Source organism: Crocodylus siamensis, chromosome 2 (genome assembly GCF_052110815.1).
Source record: "Crocodylus siamensis isolate JL-2025a chromosome 2, ASM5211081v1, whole genome shotgun sequence".
Classification (NCBI taxonomy): Eukaryota; Metazoa; Chordata; order Crocodylia; family Crocodylidae; genus Crocodylus; species Crocodylus siamensis.
In genome coordinates, this window is record NC_143396.1 from 233062518 (window position 1) to 233087300 (window position 24783).

The following is a 24783-nucleotide window of genomic DNA, read 5'->3' on the forward strand; positions in this document are numbered from 1 at the left end:
GGAGTCAGGCTTTTTACATTACCTTTTTATTAGTTTTATTAGTTTATCACCTACAGCAGCAGTTGATCATACATACAGCTTAAGTCAATGTATCAGTGACCTGCAGTTGGTAAGATTACATAGCCAATACATGAAATATTCACAGGGCCTTATTTCAATGATATACTGCCCAAGGATATTTCTGCAGTTTTCCACTTATGCTGGAATGGTTCTTTTGGGGATGACAGGGTCTGACCACAGAAACCTTAATTAGGGGTGCACCGATATTTCAGTCGGCTATCTATCTGATGGGCACCAATAAAAGGAGCAATGACATTATTAGCTATTGGCTTTTGTGGTCATTGTAGCCGATAATTATGGTCACATACCTGGAGTACCCTGGTGAGCGTAGTCCAGGCTTCACATCCTGCTGCCAGCCTGAGCCCACAACAGACTACAGGTCCTGGCAAGCAGCAGGAGTAGGCACTTGGGGAGTGGTTACAGGGTGCTGCGCTCAGCAACAAAGGAACCATTACTGGCTCCTGCTGCTGCTGCCACTGCTGTGGCAACACCGTGCGTACAGCAGGGGCCTGAGCACTGGGGCTGCCGTGGAGATGTTGGGCTGTGCACAGGCTGGGTAAGACATCATGCAAGGGACATTCTGCTGCACTGGGCAGTGGGCTCCTTTGGAAAAGTGGCTTCTCCCCAGTGGCTGCAGGAGCTCAGCTGCATTGGGCCCACCAGCTCTGAGGCAGTGGCATACTCTGGGCCTCCAAACACACCCGGTGCTACTGTCCATGCAAGGGTCCATCCCCCCACACCTGGGCTGTGCAGGAAGTGGGGCCGTGGGCAACGTGGGAATAAAGCCGTTACTGCCTTCCTCAGCGAGGGCTGGAGCAGGCAGAAGGCACATGCCTGCATTCATGCATGTGTTAAATAAACCTTTTTTTTGTTTTTGCATTCATGTCAGTAGTTTAAAATGGCTTTCACTATTACTAAAGATTGATTATCAGATCAGCATCAGCTGATATGGTTAGTTAATCATCAGCTCTCGGTATCAGCTGAGAAAATCTTTATCGGTGCATCCCTAACCTTAATCTTAGGAGTGGGGGGACATGCCCAAGGAGAGGTTTTCCTCAAACAGCAGCAACGGGGGTATTGTTTGGCCTCCTGTTTTGACTATTCTGGGGACTGTGTAACAAGTGGCCCATGCCTGGCCCACCCCCATGCGTGGTCTCCTAAGCAGGAAGCTTAGTACTCCATGCTCCAGAGACAAAGTCAGGACTTGACCTCACTCAAACACTTGCATAGGACAAGATTAACACTGTAAATGTGTTCCAGAGTACCACTGAGACTGATGCAGTTTGGGGCCATTCATTCTCCATGCATGACTTATCCTCAGAACTGAATGGGCAAACCTGCCTCTCCTTGGGACTCATGTAATGGCATTGATGGCAGTTTTCCATTATGTGAAGTTTTGACTATGCAGCACTTCCCCTGAGCATGGCTGGAAACTGGGACATAGAGGAGATTCTCACTGGGGAAGCTCACTTCTAGGCTGTAATTTTACAGGATCAACATTGATGTCTTGCCCCGATGGAACTTTGTTGTCTTCTTTATGCAGACACCAGACAAGTGTCTGCCCCACCCCAGTCATGCTGACCACTCGATAGCCATAGTTCTCCAGCTTGTCCAACACGATCCGGGGTGCATCATTTACATAATACTCCCAGCTGCAGCCAAACAAGAGGGAAAGAAACAAAAGTGAGGAAGGAAGAGGCACAACTTTGCTTGCCAGAGGGACCCTGTAATTCTGGCAACACTTAAACCCATGCAAAACCCTGGTGTCCCCACACTGGCATAAAACCCAGCAAGTGTGTAAAGTCTTATCATATTAGACAAGCTAATAACCACAAGTTCCAAACTGAGAAGGTTTGCTAAGAACTAAAAGCTTCCTAAAATTTGGCGTGTGGTTCAAAGATTAATCATCTAAAGCTTCATCAAATGGGCAGCTGAACTCCCCACTGTCTGGACTTTGAGCTTCATCAAAAAAACAAAAACCTCTGAATCTTCACCTTATTGGAAAGTGCATGTGCATATATAATTATGAACAGAGCTGGGCAGTTTAGGCTACCTGTCATTTCCCATTACTAGACTTTATTTCCAGTTGCTAATAGCTGATTATTGAGGCCAAAGCTTTTTCATGCAGAGCACCTAGCTGGCTGGATTGCTTAGGAACATTTCAGTACAAATGAGTCAGGCGTTTCCAAGGTGATGAGAGATATTTTTTGCTCATGTTAAACATTTTTACAGTTTACTTGAAACCCTGCTACCTGCCACCTCTCCCCACACCCATACTCTGGAACAAGTGCTTACCATTTATCAAGGATGAGCTTTTGCTATCCTTGTGAAGAGGATCCCAAATTCAGCTGTGTTAAGCCTTTCAAAAATCAAGTTCACTTTTGCTCAATGCATACTTGTTAGATAAAGAAGCTGAGGGCCGAACAGGAGTTACCTTCATTTATATTCTCCAGACTGCTGTGAGGTTGGTCAGAGGACCCAAGAGCCATGTGACTGTTCTCCATGCTGGCCCCCAGGCAGCATGGAGGTGGAAGTAGCCTGACCTGAATGCACACGGAAGACAAGAGACAGACTGGTGGGGGGAGGAAGAGAAGGGAGTGGCTACATGTGAAAACTGGGATAAAGAGACAGGCTGGAGCTGGAAACAGAAATGGGGAGACTGAGATTAAACACGGGCCTGAAGGAACTGGCACTAACTGGCTGGTCCAAGCTGCACTGAATCACAGTCTTCTCACACACACAAAGGGGCTAACTCATGGTTGTACATGGAAGCTTACCAACTTAGAACACACTTGACTTTGAAACCTTAAATGTTTCTTTAATGTCATTTTTTGCGTATAATTTGTGCATTTTAATAAGCTTTCTAGCTTGGGTATGACTCATACCACCAGACAAGCTGATAATAACTTTGGATGTGGGAGCAGAGTTAAAACTGTACTGAGCCTTGGCCATACATTTTCTGACTTTCAGTTATTAACATAATGCATGTTATGGGCTATAGTTGTGCCCAAAGAAATTTCCAGACAGAACTGTTATAGTTAAGGTAGCAAAGCATTACTAGTGGGGTAGTTATTTCTAATATATGCAATAATGCTGAGATGCAAAAGTCTGCTGAAGACATTTGTTTCTGAGACGCATTATAATTTGCTGTAATTATAGATGAGGTGCAAAGATAATATGTATTATTATAGCTGGCTTTGAACTTAGTGCTTTTAAAGAGGCTTCCCATGTGCAGTTTCAGCTCACATGTTCCCAATATGCAGAGGAGGTGACTGAGGCAGAGATGGCTTGTAACTTGCTGAAGCCTATGAAAATTGATAGATTAGGTAGGATCAGGGCTTCCATTGATCCTTTATCACAAGAACCATATACTATTTGTAGGAAATATTCAACCCTTAGTGTTTCACAGCCTGTTTTGGTAAGGATTGTCTGTTCGGAGTTTGTAAACTCTCTCTCCCAGCTAAAAGCTGGCAGAGATCATTTCACCTGGTGTCTGTAAAACAAACTTTGATCTTATAAATTAGCTATGTTAATTTACATTATCCACTCTGCCTTCCAAAAAATCCCACTGAAAGGCATGCCTCAGTTATACAATGATCCAGGGATTCGAACCTAAACAAGCCCAGGCTTGAGGGGAAGAAAGAATAAGAGCAGTGCAGTCCCAAGATCTACCATATAGGATACTAAAGTGAGACAAGTCCCAGTGGTTGGTTTATGCAGCTGTTTAAAATATCACCAATACTCTATTGGGCTCCTCAGGCTTGCAGCTTGGTTATGCCCAAGGCCAGGGCTACATTAATGCATCGAGATACACACAAAAGGCAGAATATTTGCCTTCGCTAAAAAAAAGAAAAACTTGCTACACCTTGCCATTATAGGAAAGCCTAGTGGCGTGACCACTTGTAACCAATGCTTGAATGTGTTCTTTGCATGCAGTTGGAAAAGCAGCAGTGACAGAAGTGAGGGAGAAAGCCATTTGTCCCCCTACTCATCACCAAAAACTAGGCTCCTGCATGCTGCGGATGATACTTAGATGTTCCCAGAGATCTGCCTCTACAGACATACTGTGAGTAGCAGTGATAATTCCCCACACACTGTCCATTTGAGATCTACCCTCCCAAACAGTGTGCCATTCACAGCAGCATAATAGGACTGCTTATAAGAAAGGAGAGGGACAATCAAATGGTTAATCTGAATGTTATGTTAGAGAATTGAGAGGTATCACCCCAATGAAGGCAGTTCACACCCTCAGAACATTCATCTCAGGCCTTCTGCAAGCTCTGACAGACATCAAAAGGCAGCAGGCTGGAATGTGTTGTTCAGGCTTACAACTTAAATATAGGATTTTGTGGTTCTATTACAGAGCAAAACACTGTTTTACAGGCTTGGTGGACTGATAATCCTGTGGGCCCCGAGTATAACTAAAAGACCCTTCATTTTTCTTGGAGAGAAGATTTGCTCTTCAAGTAGAGTTTCAGCCTGCTCCAAACTGGTTCCACGGGGCCATCCCATCTGGAATGCAGTAGTCTGCCTCTGGGCGCACCTAGATGTGTTCCAAGGAGTTATTTTCTTCAGGATCTCCTCCTCCTCTTGCTCAATCAAACCCTAAAACCCAGGCAACACAGAGCTGGTGCTTTTTGCTAAAGCAGGAAGGTAAATTATCCTGCATCCATCCAATCCATCCTAGCTACCAAGCAGGCAGGGTGATAATTGCCTTTGCCTCCAAGCAAAGGCAACGGCAAAAATCAAAAGCTGTAGGGAAGAAGGTGGATCCATCACCTGCATCGACCACCAGGGCAGCTCACCACTGGAAAGCCCCCATCTCTGGTACCCCAGCTGTTGGTATTTCTAGAAGGATGCTGTAAGACAAGCACACTTTGGGGTTTAACTTTTGGCAGCAGCTTCCCACCTGCAGGTGTCTTACCATTCTGAAGGTCCTCCCCAGCTGTTGGAAGCCAGAAGGATTTTTTCTCCTTCTAAACCATTGCTGCTGCTTTAAGGTTGAGGCATCTCTCTACCTCATCCTTTCACAAACCTCCTTTTTTTCCCTTAGGATCCTCTGTCCCCATGCATAATTCAGCTGTCTGCCCCTCAACTTCACAGGCACCAGCCTGAAACTGACATTCATGACAATTTCACTGCCACCCACATGGTTCAGAATAGCAGCTGTAAAAACCAATCAGAGTCTGGTAAAATCCACTATCTTGCTGCTAGGCACAGTTATGATTGGCAGAAGTGATGCTAGAACAATCTGCCGGCAGATGCTGGATGGACCACACGTTGGGAAGGTCCTCTCTTTCTAAGGGTCTGAAACCTCCCCTTCCCCAATTGCAAGTTTGCATTCTGCAGAACCGACTCGGTTTCAGGTTTGCCAGCGTGGGAGCAAGTGGGCTTTTTGGAGCTGCGCTGACAATCTGTAAAGTTGCAGCTTGCAGGGTGGAATTGAGAAGAGCTCCTTCTGTTTGACGCCTCTCCCTCCTCCCACGCCTCCTCTACTCAAAGATGTACATGGGCTCCATTCAATAGAAGTCTAACTGTTTCCCCTCTGCTGTTTTAATTATTTTTTTCAAACAGGAAGAAGTGGCTAAGAGCTCAGGTGAAAGTGGAAGCAGCATGTCAATAACACTTTGCAAGTCATACTAAAATGGGAGCAGGTGTCAACCTCAGGGTGGGCAATCAAGGTACACAGGAGCCAAGAGATATCAGAAACATGGACAGAGAAGAGCACTGAAAGACTCCACCTAGAAAAATGTAAAATTCATACACCTGGGAGAACAGTATCCAGCACACACTCAGGGTCCAAGCAAAGGCTCAGGAAGCCAAAACAGGCTTTTGTTGACATCAGAGGGCACTGGGTCAGGTACTCAAAAAAAGGAGAAACCTGGACACCAGCAACCATGGGGTGATGATGGATAAATGGAATTACAGAATCACAGAGCTGGAAGGAACCTCAAGCCTATCCCTGAAGAAATCTCCTTCACTGGGGTTTTACGACTTCTTTAGGCAGCTTATTCCATTATCCCATTCTTCATAGAATAGTTAAGAAGGTTCTCTTGGGGTTCAATCCAAATGGGCTTTTCTTCAGTTTAAATCCACTGCCTCCTGTCCCATCTTCCATGACAAGGGAAAAGAATTTCCTCTCCTCCCACGCCCTCCTCCAAGCTCTTTTTATGACAGCCTTTCAGAGATTTGAAAACTGACACTGTGTTCCCTCTGAACTGCCTGGCTGCCAGCTTGCAGTGTTACTTGGCAGCAAGAAGAGCCAGGAACTGAACTAGAGAACTGGGGGTGACATGCAATAGCTGTGCAACTCAGGGGACACTGCATCTGGTATTGTGTTCATGAGTGGATACTTCCATACCAGAAATGCTATTTACCAAGAGGAACTTCAGATAAAAGCAAGAAAACAACTGGGGAGACATAGACAGATGCACTCATTTATAGGAAGGATCAAAAAAACCACACAATACCCTACTTGAGCTCCAGAGGGCATGCACCATGATACCAGCCTGTAAGTATTTGAAGAATGGGAACAGTGGAGATGTAGGGGGGTTATTTAGGGTGCCACAGTGGGTATATAATTAGAGATAAGGGAAAGGTCTCAACTCAGGTGTCAGGAAATGCTTCCTGCTGGTGAGATCCAACAGACAGACAGGGACTTGCTGTACAATCTTGGACACACTCCCTTCCTTTGCTTCAGTTTCACTGTCTACATAAATACTTGTGAAATGTTCTGACCTCTCCAAAGCTCTACAAGTGAAAAAGCTGAATACCATTATTAGACTTCAACAGGAAACTTCAAGCAACCATTATTGGCAAATATGCTGAGAATGGTTCTCAATTAAGGACACACGCACATCCTACCCCAGGTGAAATCCCACTGGATGGTAATGGTAACCAGCCTTTAATGGATGAGGCAGTGTAGGGTCTGTGCACAGTGAGCAGCCTGGAGCTCTCACATACTAGCCCCAGCCTGTGATGTAGGCAATAATTTAACCCCCTTAGTGCCTCAACTTCCCCATCTGCCAAAAGCACTTCAGCTCATACTGACTGCAAGTATTTGAAGACTGCCATCATGTCCCTTCTGAAGTGCCTTTTCCATAAGCTAAGCATGCCTAGCTCCATCAATCTCTCCTTCAGCCTTTCAAGCCCTCCAAATGAGACCTAACCAGTGCCAAGTAGAGAGGCATTATCACTCCCTGTGTCTTGCATCTAATGCTTCAACTGATGCAGCCCAAAAAAAAAAAAAAAAAAAAAAAATCACATTCACTTTCTGTGTGGCTTCACCATGCTGGAGACTCATATTGAGTCTGTGATCTTCCAAGACTCTCAAGTCCTTTTCCATCGTGCTGCTATCTAGTCAGGCATCACCCATTTTATATCTGTCTTTTTGATTATTCCTCCTAAGGTGTACCATTTTGTATTTGTCCACATTGAGCTTCATCCTACTAGATCTAACCCAACTTTCCAATCTGTCAAGATCCTTCTGAATTGTGCTTGCATCCTTCAACTTGTTCACAATCCTTCCCAGTTTCATGTAATCTGCAAGCTTCCTCAAGAAGCTTTGTATGCCAACATTCAAATAATTAATGCAGCAGGCCCAGAACAGACCCCTGTGGAATTCCAATCAAAACCTCTTGCCATTCTGATGTGGAGCCATTAATAACTATCCTTTGCTTGCAGCTACTGAGCCAAATATTTGTCAAAATTGCACTTAAGCTTCCAGGGATGGAGATAAAAGACTGCTGTAATTCAAGAAGCTCAAACCCTGGACCAAAGGCCAGATCCAGCCCCCAGTACCAGGTCATCTGGCCTATGGGGCTCCCCATGGGTCCAAAAATTTGACAGCAGGGAAAGCAATGAAATTGGCCCCAAGCCACTCATTTGGTCCACAGGGCCAAAAGATTGACCATTGATTTACCAGTACCATTAGAGGTGCACTGATACATCAGTCCATGTCATATCAGAACCAATAAAAGGAAAATTGACATTATCAAGCTCAAGAGACTTGTCGGTCAGGCCCTCAGGGACCATGATCCCAGGGAGATGGGAGTTCAAGAAGAGTGGTTGCTTCTCAAGGAAGCGACCCTCAGTGCGCAAGCTAAATCTATTCCAACACGGAGGAAAGGCAGCAAGAAGGCACAGCAGCCCTCCTGGCTCTCCAGGGACCTAGCGGACCTCCTACGGCTAAAAAGGAAAGCCTACAAAGGATGGAGGACGGGATTCACCTCCAAGAAGGATTATTCTGCACTGGTCCGGTCCTGCAGGGAGCAAACCAGGAAAGCCAAGGCTGCAACTGAACTCCAACTAGCTTCAAGCATCAAGGACAACAAAAAGTCCTTTTTCAGATATGTGGGGAGCCAGAGGAAAAGCAAGGGCAACGTTGGACCCCTGCTAAACCAGATGGGGCAACTGACGCCCAGGAAAAAGCCAACCTATTAAATAAGTACCTTGCGTCAGTCTTTCATCAGTCCCATGGGACGCCTATGCCTGCTATGGGACAGGGAGATCCGGGTGATGGGGATCCCCTACCCTCCATAAATGCTGACCTTGTGAAGGAACATCTTGAGAAGCTGGATACCTTCAAGTCAGCCAGCCCTGACAACCTGCACCCCAGGGTACTCAAGGAGCTGGCGAGCATCATAGCCCAGCCCCTGGCACGGATCTTTGAAAACTCCTGGCGCTCTGGTGTAGTGCCCGAAGACTGGAAGAAGGCCAATGTGGTGCCGAACTTCAAGAAAGGGAGGAGAGTGGATCCGGCTAACTAGAGGCCCATTAGCCTGACTTCTATCCTGGGGAAGATCTTAGAAAAGTTTATTAAGGAGGCCATCCTTGATGGACTGGCCCAGGCTAACAACCTAAGGGACAGCCAGCACGGGTTTGTTGCGGGTAAGTCTTGTTTGACCAATCTCATTTCCTTCTATGACCGGGTGACCTATCACCTGGATGAGGGAGAAGAGATTGATGTCATATATCTTGACTTCAAAAAAGCGTTTCATCTGGTATCCCATGATCACCTCTTGGCAAAACTGGCCAGTTGCGGCCTTGGCTCCACCACGGTCTGCTGGCTGGGAAATTGGCTCCGTGGTCGGACCCAGAGGGTTGTAATTGATGGCAGTCACTCATCGTGGTGCCCTGTAACCAGTGGGGTCCCTCAAGGCTCTGTCCTGGGACCCATACTGTTCAACATCCTTCATTAATGATGTGGACATTGGTGTCAGAAGTGGACTGGCCAAGTTCGCCGATGACACCAAACTTTGGGGCAAAGCATCCACGCCAGAAGATAGGCGGGTGATCCAGGCTGACCTGGACAAGCTCAGCAAATGGGCAGACGAGAACCTGATGGTGTTTAACACCGAAAAATGCAAGGTTCTCCACCTTGGGAGGAAAAACCTGCAGCATCCTTATAGCCTCGGCAGTGCTACGTTGGATAGCACTACAGAAGAAAGAGACTTGGGGGTCATCATTGACCACAAGATGAACATGAGCCTCCAATGCGATGCTGCGGCTAGTAAAGCCACCAAAACGCTGGCTTGCATCTATAGATGCTTCTCGAGCAAATCCTGGGATGTCATTCTCCCCTTGTACTTGGCCTTGGTGAGGCCGCAGCTGGAGTACTGCGTCCAGTTTTGGGCTCCACAATTCAAAAAGGATGTGGAGAAGCTTGAGAGAGTCCAGAGGAGAGCCACGCGCATGATCAGAGGTCAGGAAAACAGATCTTACGATGACAGGCTGAGAGACATGGGACTTTTTAGCTTGGAAAAGCATAGGCTCAGGGGTGATCTGATGGCCACCTATAAGTTTATCAGGGGTGACCACCAGGATCTGGGGGAACGTTTGTTCACCAGAGCGCTCCAAGGGATGACGAGGTCAAACGGTCACAAACTCCTGCAAGACCGTTTCAGGTTGGACATAAGGAAGAATTTCTTTACTGTCCGAGCCCCCAAGTCTGGAACAGTCTGCCAGCAGAGGTGGTTCAAGCACCTACATTGAACACCTTCAAGAGTAAATTGGATGCTTAACTTGCTGGGATCCTATGACCCCAGCTGACTTCCTGCCCTTTGGGCAGGGGGCTGGACTCGATGATCTCCCGAGGTCCCTTCCAGCCCTGATGTCTATGAAATCTATGAAATCAGCAATAGTCTTTTTTTGGCCAATGTGGCCAATAAGGTCACCAATAAATGCCGCGTGCACGCGTGCAACTGCAACACGTACGCAGCCAGGAATGTAGCCCAGCACCGTGGAGAGCAGCATCTGGAAGGTAAGTTTGTGTGGGAGAAGGGAAGTAGCGGGGGGCAGATCAAGGCCCCCGCAGTGAGGGAGGGAGGGGGGCTGGAGCAGATGCTGCCCAGCCAGCACGAGGCAGGGCATGGGACAGAGTCGCAGGCAGCTCATTCAGGAGGGTGGGGAGGGGTGGCTCCCCCTGCTACGCACACCCCTGAGGGAGACATGGAGGGCTTGTACCCCCTAGATGCATGTGCAGGGTGAGGACAGGATGCCTGCCATGGGCTCGGGGCTGGGACTGTGTTTGGAATGGGTGACAGCGGTGCTGGGAGGGAGGTTATGGTGAATTTTGGGTGGCTGCAGCCCATCCCGTAACCTCCCAGCACTGCCCCCTGCCCGCCCACCCTGAGTGCAGCTCTGGCCCAGCCCCGCCACCAGGAAGAGGTTTCAGCAGGCAGCGCTCCCTTGCCTTGTGCACAAATCTGGGGGGATATGCTCCCCATACCTCCCCCAGAGTACACGAAGCAGTGGGATCCACCCCCCTCAAGACAAGCCGCCTATGGCTCTGTTCCGCACCCCTGCCCTGTCCTTCCCCGGCTGGGCAGCCCTTGCCCCACTCCCCAACTCACCACAGGGGCCTCGATCTGCCCCCACCACACCTCTTCCCCCCCACAGACTTACCAGCCGGACTTTCCAAGCTGTCAGGCTGCATATCAGCAATCAGATTGGTGTCAGCTGATATGGCTAGTTAATAATCAGCCAAAAAATGTTTATTGGTGCACCCCTAATTGCTACAGTTCATATTTAAAGAGATGCTGCTGAGTGCTCAAAGTACTCACTACTACAGTCACTGGAGTTCATCCTAGGGGCAAAAAAAAACAGGCTATGGCAGCTACAAGCCCACAGCCCCCAAAGGGATTTGGAGCACTAATCCAGTGCTGCAGACCTCTCAGTCACTCTGCCAATGAAGATACATCCTCAATTATCGCAACCTCAGCAAAACAAGTTTGCCACTGGAATAACCAACTTGTAACAACTGGCACTGTATAACACAGTGTTCTCTTAAGTTTGCCTGTATTTAGGACCCTCCTGCTAAACTTGCTCTGGTTTTATATTTTGCACCTCACAAGATGTTGGCTTTCACTTATCTAAACAAAATCAGTCATCTGAACAGTGGGTATTCTCCAGAGGGTTTCTGAGCACTAAGGATGTCCCATATTTCAGTTTGACCAGGACACTACATGGCACAACCAGCTCCCAAGCACTATCCTCCGAGCATGGTGACCCTGCACACAGGCGAGGCCCCGGTGAGTCTCGGGAAAAGAAAGCCTTATAGTCTAGAGCAAGGGACGGGTAAGTGCAGCAAGAGAGCTGGAGACGACAAGGAGAAGAATGGAGGAAAGCAGCAGCACAGCAGTACTTACAAATGATTCCCCAGCATGTTCCTCTTAGTGGCTCCCAGATAGTTCATCAGAGCCAGATCAGAATGCTCATCTCCCACCATCGTGGGGCCAACCTCCTGCAGAGGGAAATGGACAATTCAACAGGTAAGAAAAGGTTCCCTAGGCCAGGTCTTCTTTTAGCCTTCCCCACACAGGACAGGTTAATCCAAGAAGAGAAAAAAAAAAAGGCAACATTATACCTCTAGGAGGGTGAACACACAGCTGTCATCCAGCTGGCTAGTGCTGTACCAAGGCCTCAGGAGTGAATCCTTGCAGTGAGGCATTTGTAGTTAGTCAGGAAATTAGCATTTGAGCAAAGTAAATTTTGGGGGAAGCATATTCCTTGCACTGGCTTGACAATTTTCATTCCTGAAGCTAGGCACAGGCTCTGGGTACAAAAGCAGCACGTACAGGAAAGGAAACACTGGGAAGATGACAGGTGGCACGTCTCACAGCAGACAGGAAAGATGGCATGTACCAGACATGTCTTTATCTGATGCTACTGATGATATAGTAGCCAAGCTCCCAGTGGTATTTAGCCCAATTACAGAGCCTGGCAACCAAAAAAGCAGTGGTGTTTGTGCACATGGAAAAAGCAAAAGGTGGAAGGAAAGCCAGTTCCTCTCCAAGTGGGAGCGAGCCTGAGGCATATTGTTCCAACAGAGCCCCCTGCTGGCTGAGCAAGGAAAGGCAGAGATGCATTTCATAAATAATCCATCCCTTTTAGAGGAATTCTTTGACTGCTAAACATCCTCTGGGGAGCAGAGAGGAAGAAGAGAGTTATCTGGACTGTCTGCCAGAAGTCAGGTACAGGGAAATGTCATGCTCCCTTTAAATGCAAGGCAAGTAGGTGAGCCAGAGGGAAAGACAGAGGTACAAATGAGCTCAGTGCTTGCTTTGTATTAAACACCAGTTACACAATGCCACAGATACATAATTGTTATAAGACATTCCCTGCTGTAGAAAGCTCCCCAAACTAGACTTTAAGTACAGTGAGGACACTGTAATATTGGGAGACTAGGCTGTAACACAGCACACTTGATGCTGTTAGAATGCATGTCGGTCTTAAAACATGGACAGGACCAACTAGGTTAAATCTCATTCCTGAACTGTACAATCACTATGGATTTTTACAAGGGCATTACAACAGACTATATGGAGTATGACAAAGAGAGACTTTGTTCCTCTAAGCTGTAAGAGGCAGCTGTGTTTTAATTTAACCATACCTGAAGGCAACTATTCTAGAAGAGAGTTCCAGCACAGCAGAAGCTACAGGCAGCAGACAAACTGGATTTGATAAAGCAGGATGCTGAAGCCTGAAGAATAATGACCTTCCTCAAATGCTTGATAATACTTCACCTGCCTGTAGCATTTTCCATCCATGGAACTCAGGATGCTTTACAGACAATTTTTAAGTTTCAACACACACCTGCAGAGCAGCTAATTATCATGCTTATTTTTTAAGGCAAGAGAACTGAGGAGCAACGCCTAACTGATCAGCATGAAGCCTGAGTCACAGTCCAGAGCAGCAGTCTCATTTCTTTACCTCTTGTTTTACAGACTATTCTAAATGGTTACAACTGGGGAGGGAGGAGGCATACTATACCCAGAGGAAGGCTTTACCACAAGTTATGGCACTTTGTGCAGCTATTGCTACACCACTATAGGCAACAACAAAGCCCATCCTAACTACTACAAAGACTTAAGTGTTCACTGATGCCCAGCCAAAGGATTTTACTGCTCCAGACAAGTCTGGAAAAAACTGTTCTCCTCTATCCCAGACTGGGACAGTGGAATAAGCTGCTTCTCTGGTGGTTTTCAAGAAGAGGCTAGACAGGTATCTGTCTGGAACAGTTTAGGAGTAATGAGCCTTGCATCTCTGCAGGACATTAGACTAGATGACTTCTGAGGTCCCTTCTAACCCTCTGAAAAAGAACTGGTTGCTATGGCAGACTTGATCAGGAGGAGGAAGCAGTACCTTTCAGCAACGGCCTTCTCTGGAGTCAGCAAGACTACAAAAAAAACAAAAACCAAACAAACTGGTGTCATTGGGGAGCCATTGGCACGGCTGTTTGAGGACTCCTGGTGCTCGGGCCAAGTCCTCGAGGACTGGGAAAGGGCCAATGTGGTCCCTATTTTCAAGAAGCAGAGGAAGGAAGAGCCTGGCAACTACAAGCCAATCAGCCTCACTTCTATCCTGGGGAAGGTCTTTGAAAAAATTATCAAGGGCCACATTTGTGAGACCTGCAGGGGAAGTAATGTTGAGGGGTAACCAGCATGGGTTCGTACAAAGGCAATCCTGCCTGACTAACCTGTTCACTTTCTATGACCAGGTAACAAAGAGCTTAGATGTGAAGAAGGAAGTCGATGTCTTCTTCTTGGACTTCCAGAAGGCCTTCGACACAGTGTCCCACCCAATTCTGGCAGACAAGCTGAGGGACTGCAGCATTGACGAATGCACAGTCACATGGGTGGCAAACTGGCTCCAGGGGTGCACCCAGAGGGTGGTGGCGGACGGGTCGATGTCAACCTGGGAGGGTGTGGGCAGCGGAGTCCCCCAGGGCTCAGTCCTTGGGCCGGTGCTGTTCAACATCTTCATTAATGACCTGGACAAGGGTGTGGAGAGCACCCTGTTCAAGTTCACTGATGACATCAAGCTGTGGGGTAAAGTGAATACACTGGCAGGCAGGGACCGCATCCAGGCAGACCTGGCTAGGTTAGAGGAGTGGGTGGATCTGAACAGGATGCGGTTCAACAAGGACAAGTGCAGGGTGCTGCACCTGGGGAGAGGGAACCAGCATTATGGTTATAGGTTAGGGGCTGACCCTCTCGGCAGCACAGAGGTAGAGAGGGATCTTGGAGTCATTATCGACTCCAGGATGAATACGAGTCGCCAGTGCGATGAAACAGTAGGCAGAGCCAACTGCACCCTGTCCTGCATCAACAGGGGCATCACTAACAGGTCTAGACAGGTCTTGCTCCCTCCTCTATGTGGCGCTGGTCAGGCCACAGCTGGAGTACTGTGTCCAGTTCTGGGCACCGCACTTCAAGAAGGACGTGGAGAGGGTCCAAAGGAGGGCCACTCGTATGGTTGGGGGCCTCCGTGGCCAGCCCTATGAGAAAAGGCTGAGGGACCTGAATCTCTTCAATCTCCGCAAGAGGAGACAGGGGGGATCTTGTGGCTGCCTTCAACCTTATCGGGGCCACCAGCAGGGACTCGGGGAAAGTCTGTTCACCAGGGTCCCCCTTGGAGTCACCAGGAACAATGGCCACGAGCTGAGGGGAGGATAGGTTTAGGTTAGATATTAGGAAGAACTACTTCATGGTAAGGGTGGCCAGAGCCTGGAATAGGCTTCCCAGAGAGGTGGTGCTCTCACTTTCCCTGGAGATCTTCAAGAGGAGACTGGATAGGCACCATAAGACCCCAGCCACCTCCAGTGCTCGTTCCTGCCCCTGGCAGGGGGTTGGATTCGATGATCTGTCTAGGTCCCTTCCAACTCATTGATTCTATGAAAACCCCCCCCAACAAGATAATATGGGCATCTGTTGCTTTAAAAACAAAAGCAAACGTGTAGCCTGATAGTTCCATGAAATTTAGGCAGGGGAGACTCATCAGCAGAGGTATTTGAGGGAAGATGCCCGATTCAACCCCAGGGCTATGAAACAACCCCAAACAGGATTTAGACACAGGCTCAGGACCTGATCTGGCTCCTTTTGAAGTCAAAGGTATTCTTCCCCACTAACTTTAATCAGAGGAGCAGCTGCTGTCCCCTACATCTGATCTACACTAGCAAAGTTTTGCCAAGAGTTATGCCCACTGCCTGTAGATACAGCTTAAAGCCCCATGAGTGCTTTGGATGGATGGATTAGGCAGCATGTGTACCAGCAAAACTATTCTTATGTGCCACCCATCCCTAATATTGCAACACTAACTGAAACTTTAAATATAAATCATCTATTAAATGACAAAGAAGAGAAATGAAACACCATAGCTTGCAAACAGGAATGGAACAGAGGCTAAAGACCTGCCTGGTTTCCCTGCATGGACCTTAGGAACATGTCATACAGACACTCTGCCTGGACCATGTGCTCCACATCATTAGGTGGGCCTGTCTGTTACAGAAGCAAACAAGTTGGCGGCCAGAAGTTATGCACCTTGACCTGTTATTAGCTTAGTAATGAAACTGCAGGGGCAAGAGAGCAAAATCCAGTCTGACAGCAACAGGGGTAAGTACTATGAAATCTCAGGTACAAAAATCAGAGGCTTTGTGCATGGTCAGATAAGCTGATCAAACTCCTCAGCTTGTTTTAAGAGCAAATATCCCTAGAACAAAACCTAGCATGGAAGGCAAATCCTCTGCCCCCTAGTGCTGAGCCATTAACACAGCAACTCTGTCAACAAGCATCGGTTCACAGCCCCTCCAAAAAGGAAACAGAAGTGAGTAGATGCACAATGAGGTAGCATTTAAAGTGGGTGTGTTAATCAACACACACAGATTAGGCAACCCTGCATCACAAAACCTCCTTCTACCCAGTCTTCCTCCCCAGACACACTACTATCAGCCAGCAGGCTGGAATTCCACAGAAGATACAAAGCAAGGTAGTAAAAAAGCATCACTGGCTACATACATATACTATCCATGGCACAGTCTCCTGATAGCAGACAATAACATGTACCGTTTTTAGCTCCTTCCTATCTTCAGTCCAAGTAACTTCAAAAAGTGGGTGTACTTATCCGAGCAGCCTCCAATATGCTTCTGGCTAAAGGGCAGAAAAAGAATGACAGCTGCATCCCCTCCCTCTCTGGCCACTGCCAGCATGGATCAGGTAGAAGCAGGAACTTAAATAAATAAACTGTTAGTCCAGGACAGACTGATTGCAGTCATTGTCCAACTTTAGGCCCAGAGCATCTGCTCTATATTAACAGAGAGCGTAGACCCAGTAATTCACATAAATAGTCCATTCACAAAAATCTTAGAAGTAGATTTATGTGAATGGACCTCTGCGCCCTTACAAAGTCCCAGAGCAGTCAGTGGGACTCCATGGATCTGTCTACATCTCATCAGAAGCAAAAGTGTGGCACAGGTAGACAACCCCAAACTGGCCTTAATCTGCCAATGGCAAGAAATAATGGGTAAGCCTGTGCCACTCATTCAGTTATGGCACCAGGCAGCATCATATGAAGCAACAAAGCTACACTTCTGAGTTGGGAAGTAGCATATCTAAGTGCCAGTCTGCAGAACTTAGTGCAGCACTGCACGTATGCCAGTAAAGCAGCTCTGCTACTCCTGGATGGGAAACAGCATGTGCAGAGTTGAGTGCTGCTTGTTCAAATACAGCACTGCAATTGAATGATACAGACATACCCAATAACAGTGAAACAATGTAAGCTTCACCACAAGCTGACCCCCAAATATGTACCCAGGGTCTCTGCAGACTCATGGACCCCAGGCTGCCACATCTTCACTACAAATGTTAGAGTGAACTAGATTAACATGAGCCTGGGTCTGTCTGCCTGCTTGGTTGCCACACAGTCACACCTGCAACTGGCATCCTGCAGACAAACATACTCACTCATGGTACAGCAGCTAATTCACATGGACCAAGACAGGATTGGAGCAGGATCTGTAACTAGTATTTGCGTGTCTGAGGATTTATAAAACAGCCAACTCTAATACTGACTAATACACACACACAGTTTTGCTATGATCCAAAACAACTTTTTCCTAAAAAGTTATGTAAACAAGGTATGATGGCAGAAAGTTGCTTGCTTTTGATTATATATATAACTCTCATTACACTGAATGCATGAAAGTAAACAGCAAAGCCTTTAATGCCACTGAACAACATTATGTCTTCTTTGTATTCCCCACTCACACAGATTCAGGTATTTTTTCCACTACTTCAGACTGTTCCTTTTATGAAGCTGCAGCTGATCGATTTGTGCATTTCACAGGTAAATTTTTCCTACTGCAAAACCACATCCTCATATTTGGTACCCTGGTCCAAATGTACATGTTCTCTTTTATTTAAAACAAAACGTAAAAAGCAACATACCATGCATCTGCCATGTAGATTATGCCCAACAGCCAAAACTGCATTGTGTCTAAACACAGTTGTAGCTAGCTGATAGCAAGACAGGGAACTAAGGTTCTATCATATAAGTATGTAGAAAAAAAATCAGTTTCAGACTATGTGAAGTGCCTCAGATTAATATCCCTGCCCAGTGGGCAGGGAAACTGCATTACCACAAATGCTGGTAGCATGGCTGTAAAGTGGTTTCAACTGGACTGTGATAGGATCTTCACCAAGCATAACAGTCACAATATTGCTCCATCGGGTTGTCAGGAAAAGGAGCAGAGACACAACTTTTTTGTAGGGAATCATGTAAAACCTGTGGAAAAGACAGTCAGCCACCCTGCACCAGGCTCACTGGATGGCAGAACCATCCCTCAGTAGGCTCTTAAGCTCTTACAGCCCATTTCTTTGCCATACTTTGCCTCCAGGCTGTGGGCAATATTATTTCCTACTGAGAATCCTCCATGTCCTCATATACACAGAACTCTGCACATAGGGAATGATTCCCATATACAACTTTCCAAGAAGACATGATAATCGGTTGAGCTTCATCCTCTGTAAGTTCAGTGAGCACCTCAGAGGCAGCATATATGCAAAGCCTGAAGTATAAGCAACGCTTGCTGGGACAGGGGAGGGAAGCAAACATTACCAAGTAGGCCATGTCCAGATAAGCGCAGCCATATGGTATATGACAGCACAGACCTGTCTGCAGCACCACATGCCATACAATCAGGCATTTCCCATGCTGCTACCTTGCAGCATGCAGGGATTTATTTTTTTTTACCCTTGGAGATCTAGGAGCCAAAAAAATCTGGGCAGAAAAAAAGGGTGAGGTGGCAGACATGGCTGCAGTGCGCACTGCCCAAAACCAGAGCCTGGCTGGCCAGAGACACACTCCAGCTGCTAGCCAGGCTCCAAGCTGCAGGAACACTGCGGCTGCAGCTTCCCCAGCCCCCAGGACACCAGGTAAGGCTGCTGGGGCCAGCAACTGTGCTGGCCCCAGCCTCCCCTACCCCATTCAGGATAACCTGCTGCATGCCAAAGGGTGCGTGTGCCCTGCTGGTTGTTCCCAGGGAACAAAACACCCGCTCTCATGTGGACACAGCCGTAGTGTCCTGGGACCTACCTGCAATAAAGGAAGGACAGTGAGAGAGAGGAGGCTCTACGCCAAGCCAGGTATCTAGTCCTTTTCCACCTGCCCGAGGCACAACATGACACCTCACACAGCTGTCAACCAGCCACCTGCTCCTGTCATTGGGGAGCAGCTGGTTGACAGCTGTGTGGCTGGTTGACTTACCTTGCTGCACAGCCCTACTGTCCATTACATGCCTGGAACAGGGGGCAGGGGCCAGGCTCAGGCCACAGCTACGCTTACAAAAACCCTGGGACAAGCTACCCCAAAGCCAAGCAGCAACATCCAGCCACTCCCAGGGCTTATGGGGTGCCCTCCAGCCGTTTCTAGATCGTGGCTGGTGCAGCCGGAGATCTGCCCCCAACGCCCCCGCCTCTCGCACGACCCCTGGACCGCGGCGGCTGCAGCATCACCCCGACACTACTGCAGACTGTGGATTTCGACCAAGCCCTCACCCCGCAGCTGCGATTCAAGCCCGCCCGCCCGCTGCAACAGGGAGCTCCTCCGGCTGCACTCACCATGCGGATCTGCGTGCTGATGAGGACGTAGGGCATGGCCGCGGCGGCCCCGACCTGCTGCCACCGCCGCTGCCCTGCTCCCGCTGCGCACGTGACGTGCTCCCGCCGCGCGGCCGCGCCCCCCGCCCAGCCAGTGCGCTGCGGGGGCGGGGCGGGGCGGGGCGGGGCCTGCCGCTTCCCCGCCCCCTGCACGGGGCGGGGCGGTAGGTGCACTGCGCGCTGCGGGCAGTGGCGGGCTGGCCGGCCTTGGTGCTGCTTCCTGCAGTGGTCCGGTCAGGCCCAAAGGAGGGAGAACAGAAACTGGAGCTATTATATGAGGCTTTTTGTTTGAGCAAATTTAACAGTTTCCCTTGCAAGAAAGTTTGGCAAAGGGGATAGCACATCAAGTCCCATCCAGGAGAGCCTTATAAATGCCAGATGAAGTCATTGGGGGGATGCAATGATAGTAGAACCCAATATTTGCCTTCTTGAGGAGGCAAATATGTGAATGACCCCACTGCTACAAGGGTTGAAGGGTGTCCTGTTGTGCCCTTGCACAGAGAGTTCACATTTGGTTCTTAAATGGAGTGAATATCCTTTGTGCTGCATGGTATCTCTGAGGAGAAATGCATACCCGCGTTTTTTTTTAACACCATTTTTTCTCTGGGTAAAACTGTGATTAAGGACAACAGTAGCTTTGTATACCTTCAGAGCATTGAACAAGTATTGTTGAATCCCCACAACATGCTGAGAATGTAGATGTGTCCCCATTGCACACAGAGGGAAACAGATAGAGGGTCTATGTGACATGCCCAACATTATGTAAGAGAGATCAGCGCCAATATGAGAATTCACGTGTTCCTTGTGCTCTTCTCTCTAGCCCATCCTGCAGTTTCTAAACCAGAAGACCAAGGAGGAAACATGGAAAGTATGCACTTTCCCCACTAGATCAGCCCAGGTTTTTGTATATGTTGTTTATCACATTACTGTCTGCTAGACAACTTCTCCAAGGTAGAGGATGGAGTCATAAAAGTGGCATAGATAAGATGGGAGTGAAGAGATCAAAATCCAGTGAGGATAATCTATAACAAATGAATAGGTGTTATGAATGGTTTATATTAAGCTCCAGTACCACTGGCAACATGGGAAGAATGTCAAAACATTGTATTTGACAGTCAAACCCAGGAATCAACATACTGTACACTGGTTTTAGGACACAAGGTCCTAAAATCAGTGTACCAATTAGTTTCAGTGTCCTGTCACTAATTTTAGACAGAAACCTCAAGTAGACAACACAAATAACTTGCTAGGGAATGTATCTCCTTAACTCTTTCAGAGGAAGTTAGCTTTTGCCCTAAAGTGAAAGGATTCTTGTTCTTTCCAAACTTTAGGATTTTCTTTTTTTAATACCAGAACACACAAAAAAAACCCTGCTTATTTAAAAATAAAGGCGATGATGTGTAATAGACCCCAGGTAAATCACAGCCAAAGACAGGGAACAGCCCTGTGAGCCCCAAAGCTTTTCAAGGTAAAATTTCAGAGTTCTAAACAAGACACTGGTTCCTCATAATTTGTTCTTAATAATTTTTTATTTATTACAATGTTCTGGATATTAATTGTTTGTATTTGATCACTATTTAAGATTGCTTTGCCTACTTAGCATTGTGAAACTGTAAAACCTTAGAGAAAGAAACACTTCTGTCTAGTTTCACTGTACATTTTATAAGTATTACAGCACTTTTGTGCCCTCAGAGGAGATATTATTTTGCAACTTCCTACAGCCATACAATTGAAAACATAGAGAGGAATTTGTAAGAAGTTAGACTATGCACTTCTAGAACTGCACACAAGAGGGAGAAGCACGATTTTAGCTGTCCCTCTACCACAGGAATCTGAATAATGTTACAAAAGTGTGCTAATTCAGGGCATTGACACGTTCTCCACTGAAACCAGCACATCCAGTAGTGCTGAAACATGAAATTTTATCCAAAAACTTTATTGGGTTTGATCCTATCCCAACATATTTTTCCAACTTTGACCATTTAAATTAAAATACAGGCACAAAGAAAAAGTATGCATCTATTCTAGAACTGATTCTTTGTTGAAATAAAAAGAAACATTTGAATACAAGCCCTGCTTTCCAAAGGAATTTGTGTTGGCTTCTCAAATATGTTATTATTAATATAGATGTTAAAAGATGATAAAGGTGAACAGAGCAGTTTGAGACCCAAGTCAACTTTGACACAAGCTCCTCATGTTACCTAAGGTAAGTTCCTCTATCCCTCTGTCTGCCCATCTGTTAACAAATCAAGCTAATAATACTTACTGTACTAATAGGAGTCTTGAGTTTCCCTGAATTTCTGTTTTGTAAGGTGTTTTGGAACCTTCAGCTAAAACTCGCTAAATAAATTACTGAATTTAAAGAGCTCTAAAGTCATTGGTTTAATCTTCTTAGTGTTTAAATGTTTTGCTAAGCAATAGAACCAATGAGTGGGTAGATGCTTACACTAGGAACAAATCTGACTCTCTCTAGGTTCTCATCTACCTCCATCATTCAAATTTGAACAAACAATAAAATTCCATTTTAGGGAGGCTTGGTGAGACTCGTGAAACAGACAGGTCTTTATGAAAGTATGGTATTGTAGGTTTCATGCAGTATAATTGGAGTTGCCAATGCCCCATCTTAACAGTGCTACCCATCACCTTAAAACCCAGCAGAAGAGTATTCTGGTATGGATGTGTTGGTCAGAAAAGAGGACAAGAGGTAAGTCAGTATCTAGGAGGATTGCTTTATTTTAAGCACATCTCTCTTTCAGTTGAGGCCCTGATTCATAACAGCACTTGTGTATGAATTAGTGGGATTTAAGCACGTCTTTAAATGTTTCCCAGAATAGCATGCAGAATGAATGCTCCAACATGGGGATGGGGGACATTGCGTTTCAGATTAAATTAAAAACTGAGGTCTTGATCACTTGGAATCATTATCGACTTTGTGATGCAATTTGCAAGAACAAAGATGTAAGCCTTGGGCAATTTTTTACTTGGTCAGTGATATTTTAAATATACAACATAAGCAGAAACATTGTCCTGTGATGGAGGCACTAGCCTTGGATTCTGGAGAACCAGGTTTGATTCCCTGCTTTGCCATAGGCTTTCTGCAGGACCCTGGACAAGTCACTTTGTCTCTGCATGCCTCAGTTCCCCATCAGTCAAGTGGACAGAAGAGCACTCCCCTCTATTACAGAGGTGTTATGAAGATAGCTGCTGTAAAGATTACAATGTGTTTAAATAGGTATATTATTCTGCATAACACTGTAGCACCATGATATTGAGTCATGGACCAGCATCCCATTGTGCCTAGTTCTGCACAAGCACAGAACAAAAGAATATTCTTGACTCACTCCAAGTCAGTGGTTCTTATCTGTTTTTGGACTCCAGGCACCCTTTCATAACTTTTTCTAAATTAAGTGGCACCCAATTAAAAACATCAAGTTATATATTAACGGGCTTACCTCCTTGCAGAGGAGCTGGGCAGTGGAGTTGGGGGATTGGTCAGGCAAGCCTGAATCTTTGCTTATGTGCTTATCTCCTTACACCTCATGGCATTGTCACGGAGTCACATAGGTGCCCCGTGATTGTGAGGGTGATTGGCAGAGCTGTCAATCACCCAGGCCGCTCAGGTGCCTGGTAGCCAGGGCAACCAGGTGGGTCACATGGCCGGAAGGGGGCAGGGCCAGGCCTTTATAACCAGCTTAGGCCGGAGCCTGACTCACAGTTCCCTTCTGGCTGCTGCAGGAGCAGGAGCTCTGTGGCTGAGCTGAGTGGCCTGGGTTAGTGGTTGTTACTTTACCACGCTATCCGGCTGCAATGATGCAGGGAACAAGATCGCCCTGATGGAAGGTAGGATTGAGAGCCCTGGCGGGGCTTGGAGTTATTGTTAGGCGTGTGGAGCCTCTGTTTATGTTGTAGCCAGAGGGCTTGAGTTTACGTTACAGTTTACACCAGAGGACCGGGTGAGGCTGTAGGGGAGCGAGGAGGCCTCAGGGGAGCTCCCTAACAGCTTGGGGGTTCCCGGTGCCCAGTAGGGGCACAGTGCCAGGGGCACTATTGTCGGTGCCAGGGAGGCACCGTATGGTGCCAGGGAGGCGTGGTGTGTGGAATTACAGACCCTGGCCCATCAGGGCGGTGTTAGGCCTAGAGAGGCAACCAGACCCAGAGAAGGGTCAAGGCGACAGGCACGGCTGCGAGTGCCTGAGCCCCTAGCGCAGGGCGCGAGGCGCGGTGTCAGCCCTAGAGAGGGCAAGGCCCGGAGTGGGGCAGAGACAGGGCGCGAGGCGCGGTGTCAGCCCTAGAGAGGGCAAGGCCCCAGAGTGGGGCAGAGACAGGGCGCGAGGCGCGGTGTCAGCCCTAGAGAGGGCAAGGCCCCAGAGTGGGGCAGAGACAGGGCGCGAGGCGCGGTGTCAGCCCTAGAGAGGGCAAGGCCCCAGAGTGGGGCAGAGACAGGGCGCGAGGCGCGGTGTCAGCCCTAGAGAGGGCAAGGCCCCAGAGTGGGGCAGAGACAGGGCGCGAGGCGCGGTGTCAGCCCTAGAGAGGGCAAGGCCCCAGAGTGGGGCAGAGACAGGGCGCGAGGCGCGGTGTCAGCCCTAGAGAGGGCAAGGCCCCAGAGTGGGGCAGAGACAGGGCGCGAGGCGCGGTGTCAGCCCTAGAGAGGGCAAGGCCCCAGAGTGGGGCAGAGACAGGGCGCGAGGCGCGGTGTCAGCCCTAGAGAGGGCAAGGCCCCAGAGTGGGGCAGAGACAGGGCGCGAGGCGCGGTGTCAGCCCTAGAGAGGGCAAGGCCCCAGAGTGGGGCAGAGACAGGGCGCGAGGCGCGGTGTCAGCCCTAGAGAGGGCAAGGCCCCAGAGTGGGGCAGAGACACGGTGCGAGGCACGCGGTGTCAGCCCAGAGTGGACAAGGCCCCAGAGGGGCGAAGCACAGAGGGTGCAGTATAGGCCCCAAAAGGGGGTGAGGACCCAGAGCGAGACAGAATAACCGGCGAGAGCGTGCCGGCCCAAGGGGGCGCCGGGGCCAGGGTGGCGATATTAAGGGGGTGCCGGGGCCAGGGCGGCGCCAGCAAGTAGCTGGGCGCCAGTGAGCCGGGCCCAGGGCGCGGGGAACAGGCTAGAGATCGGAGCCCGACCCAAAAGGGGCGCCAGGTGGGCAAGGAACCCTGGGGCCCAAGCGAAGGAGCGAAGGCACCCGGGGGGCAAGGGACTACACAAACGTCCCCCAGAACAGCTGCGAGGCTTGGGGCGTGCTGAGGGGGAGGTTTGGAGGCACGCATTGCCCTTAAGGCGGGACGCATATCAAAAC

The 24783-nt window shown here is 48.2% G+C and overlaps 1 protein-coding gene across 1 annotated transcript; it reads right to left on the reverse strand.

Annotated features, from left to right (window-relative positions):
* Positions 1–33: 33 nt before the first annotated feature.
* On the reverse strand, positions 34–19593 carry GCHFR (GTP cyclohydrolase I feedback regulator). Its single transcript, XM_090033422.1, has 3 exons — positions 19455–19593; positions 11709–11803; positions 34–1712 (listed from the first exon to the last, which is right to left on the reverse strand). Exons 1-3 carry the CDS (start codon positions 19488–19490, stop codon positions 1514–1516), a joined length of 330 nt encoding a protein of 109 aa, XP_089889548.1. The 5' UTR covers positions 19491–19593; the 3' UTR covers positions 34–1513.
* Positions 19594–24783: the final 5190 nt, after the last annotated feature.

Excerpts from the sequence above, each read along its gene's own strand:
- GCHFR (XM_090033422.1), bottom strand. The coding sequence starts at position 19,490 with ATGCCCTACGTCCTCATCAGCACGCAGATCCGCATG. Across the intron at positions 11,804-19,454 it reads TCAGCACGCAGATCCGCATG|GAGGTTGGCCCCACGATGGT; the intron begins GTGAGTGCAGCC and ends TTCCCTCTGCAG. Across the intron at positions 1,713-11,708 it reads AACATGCTGGGGAATCATTT|CTGGGAGTATTATGTAAATG; the intron begins GTAAGTACTGCT and ends GTTTGGCTGCAG.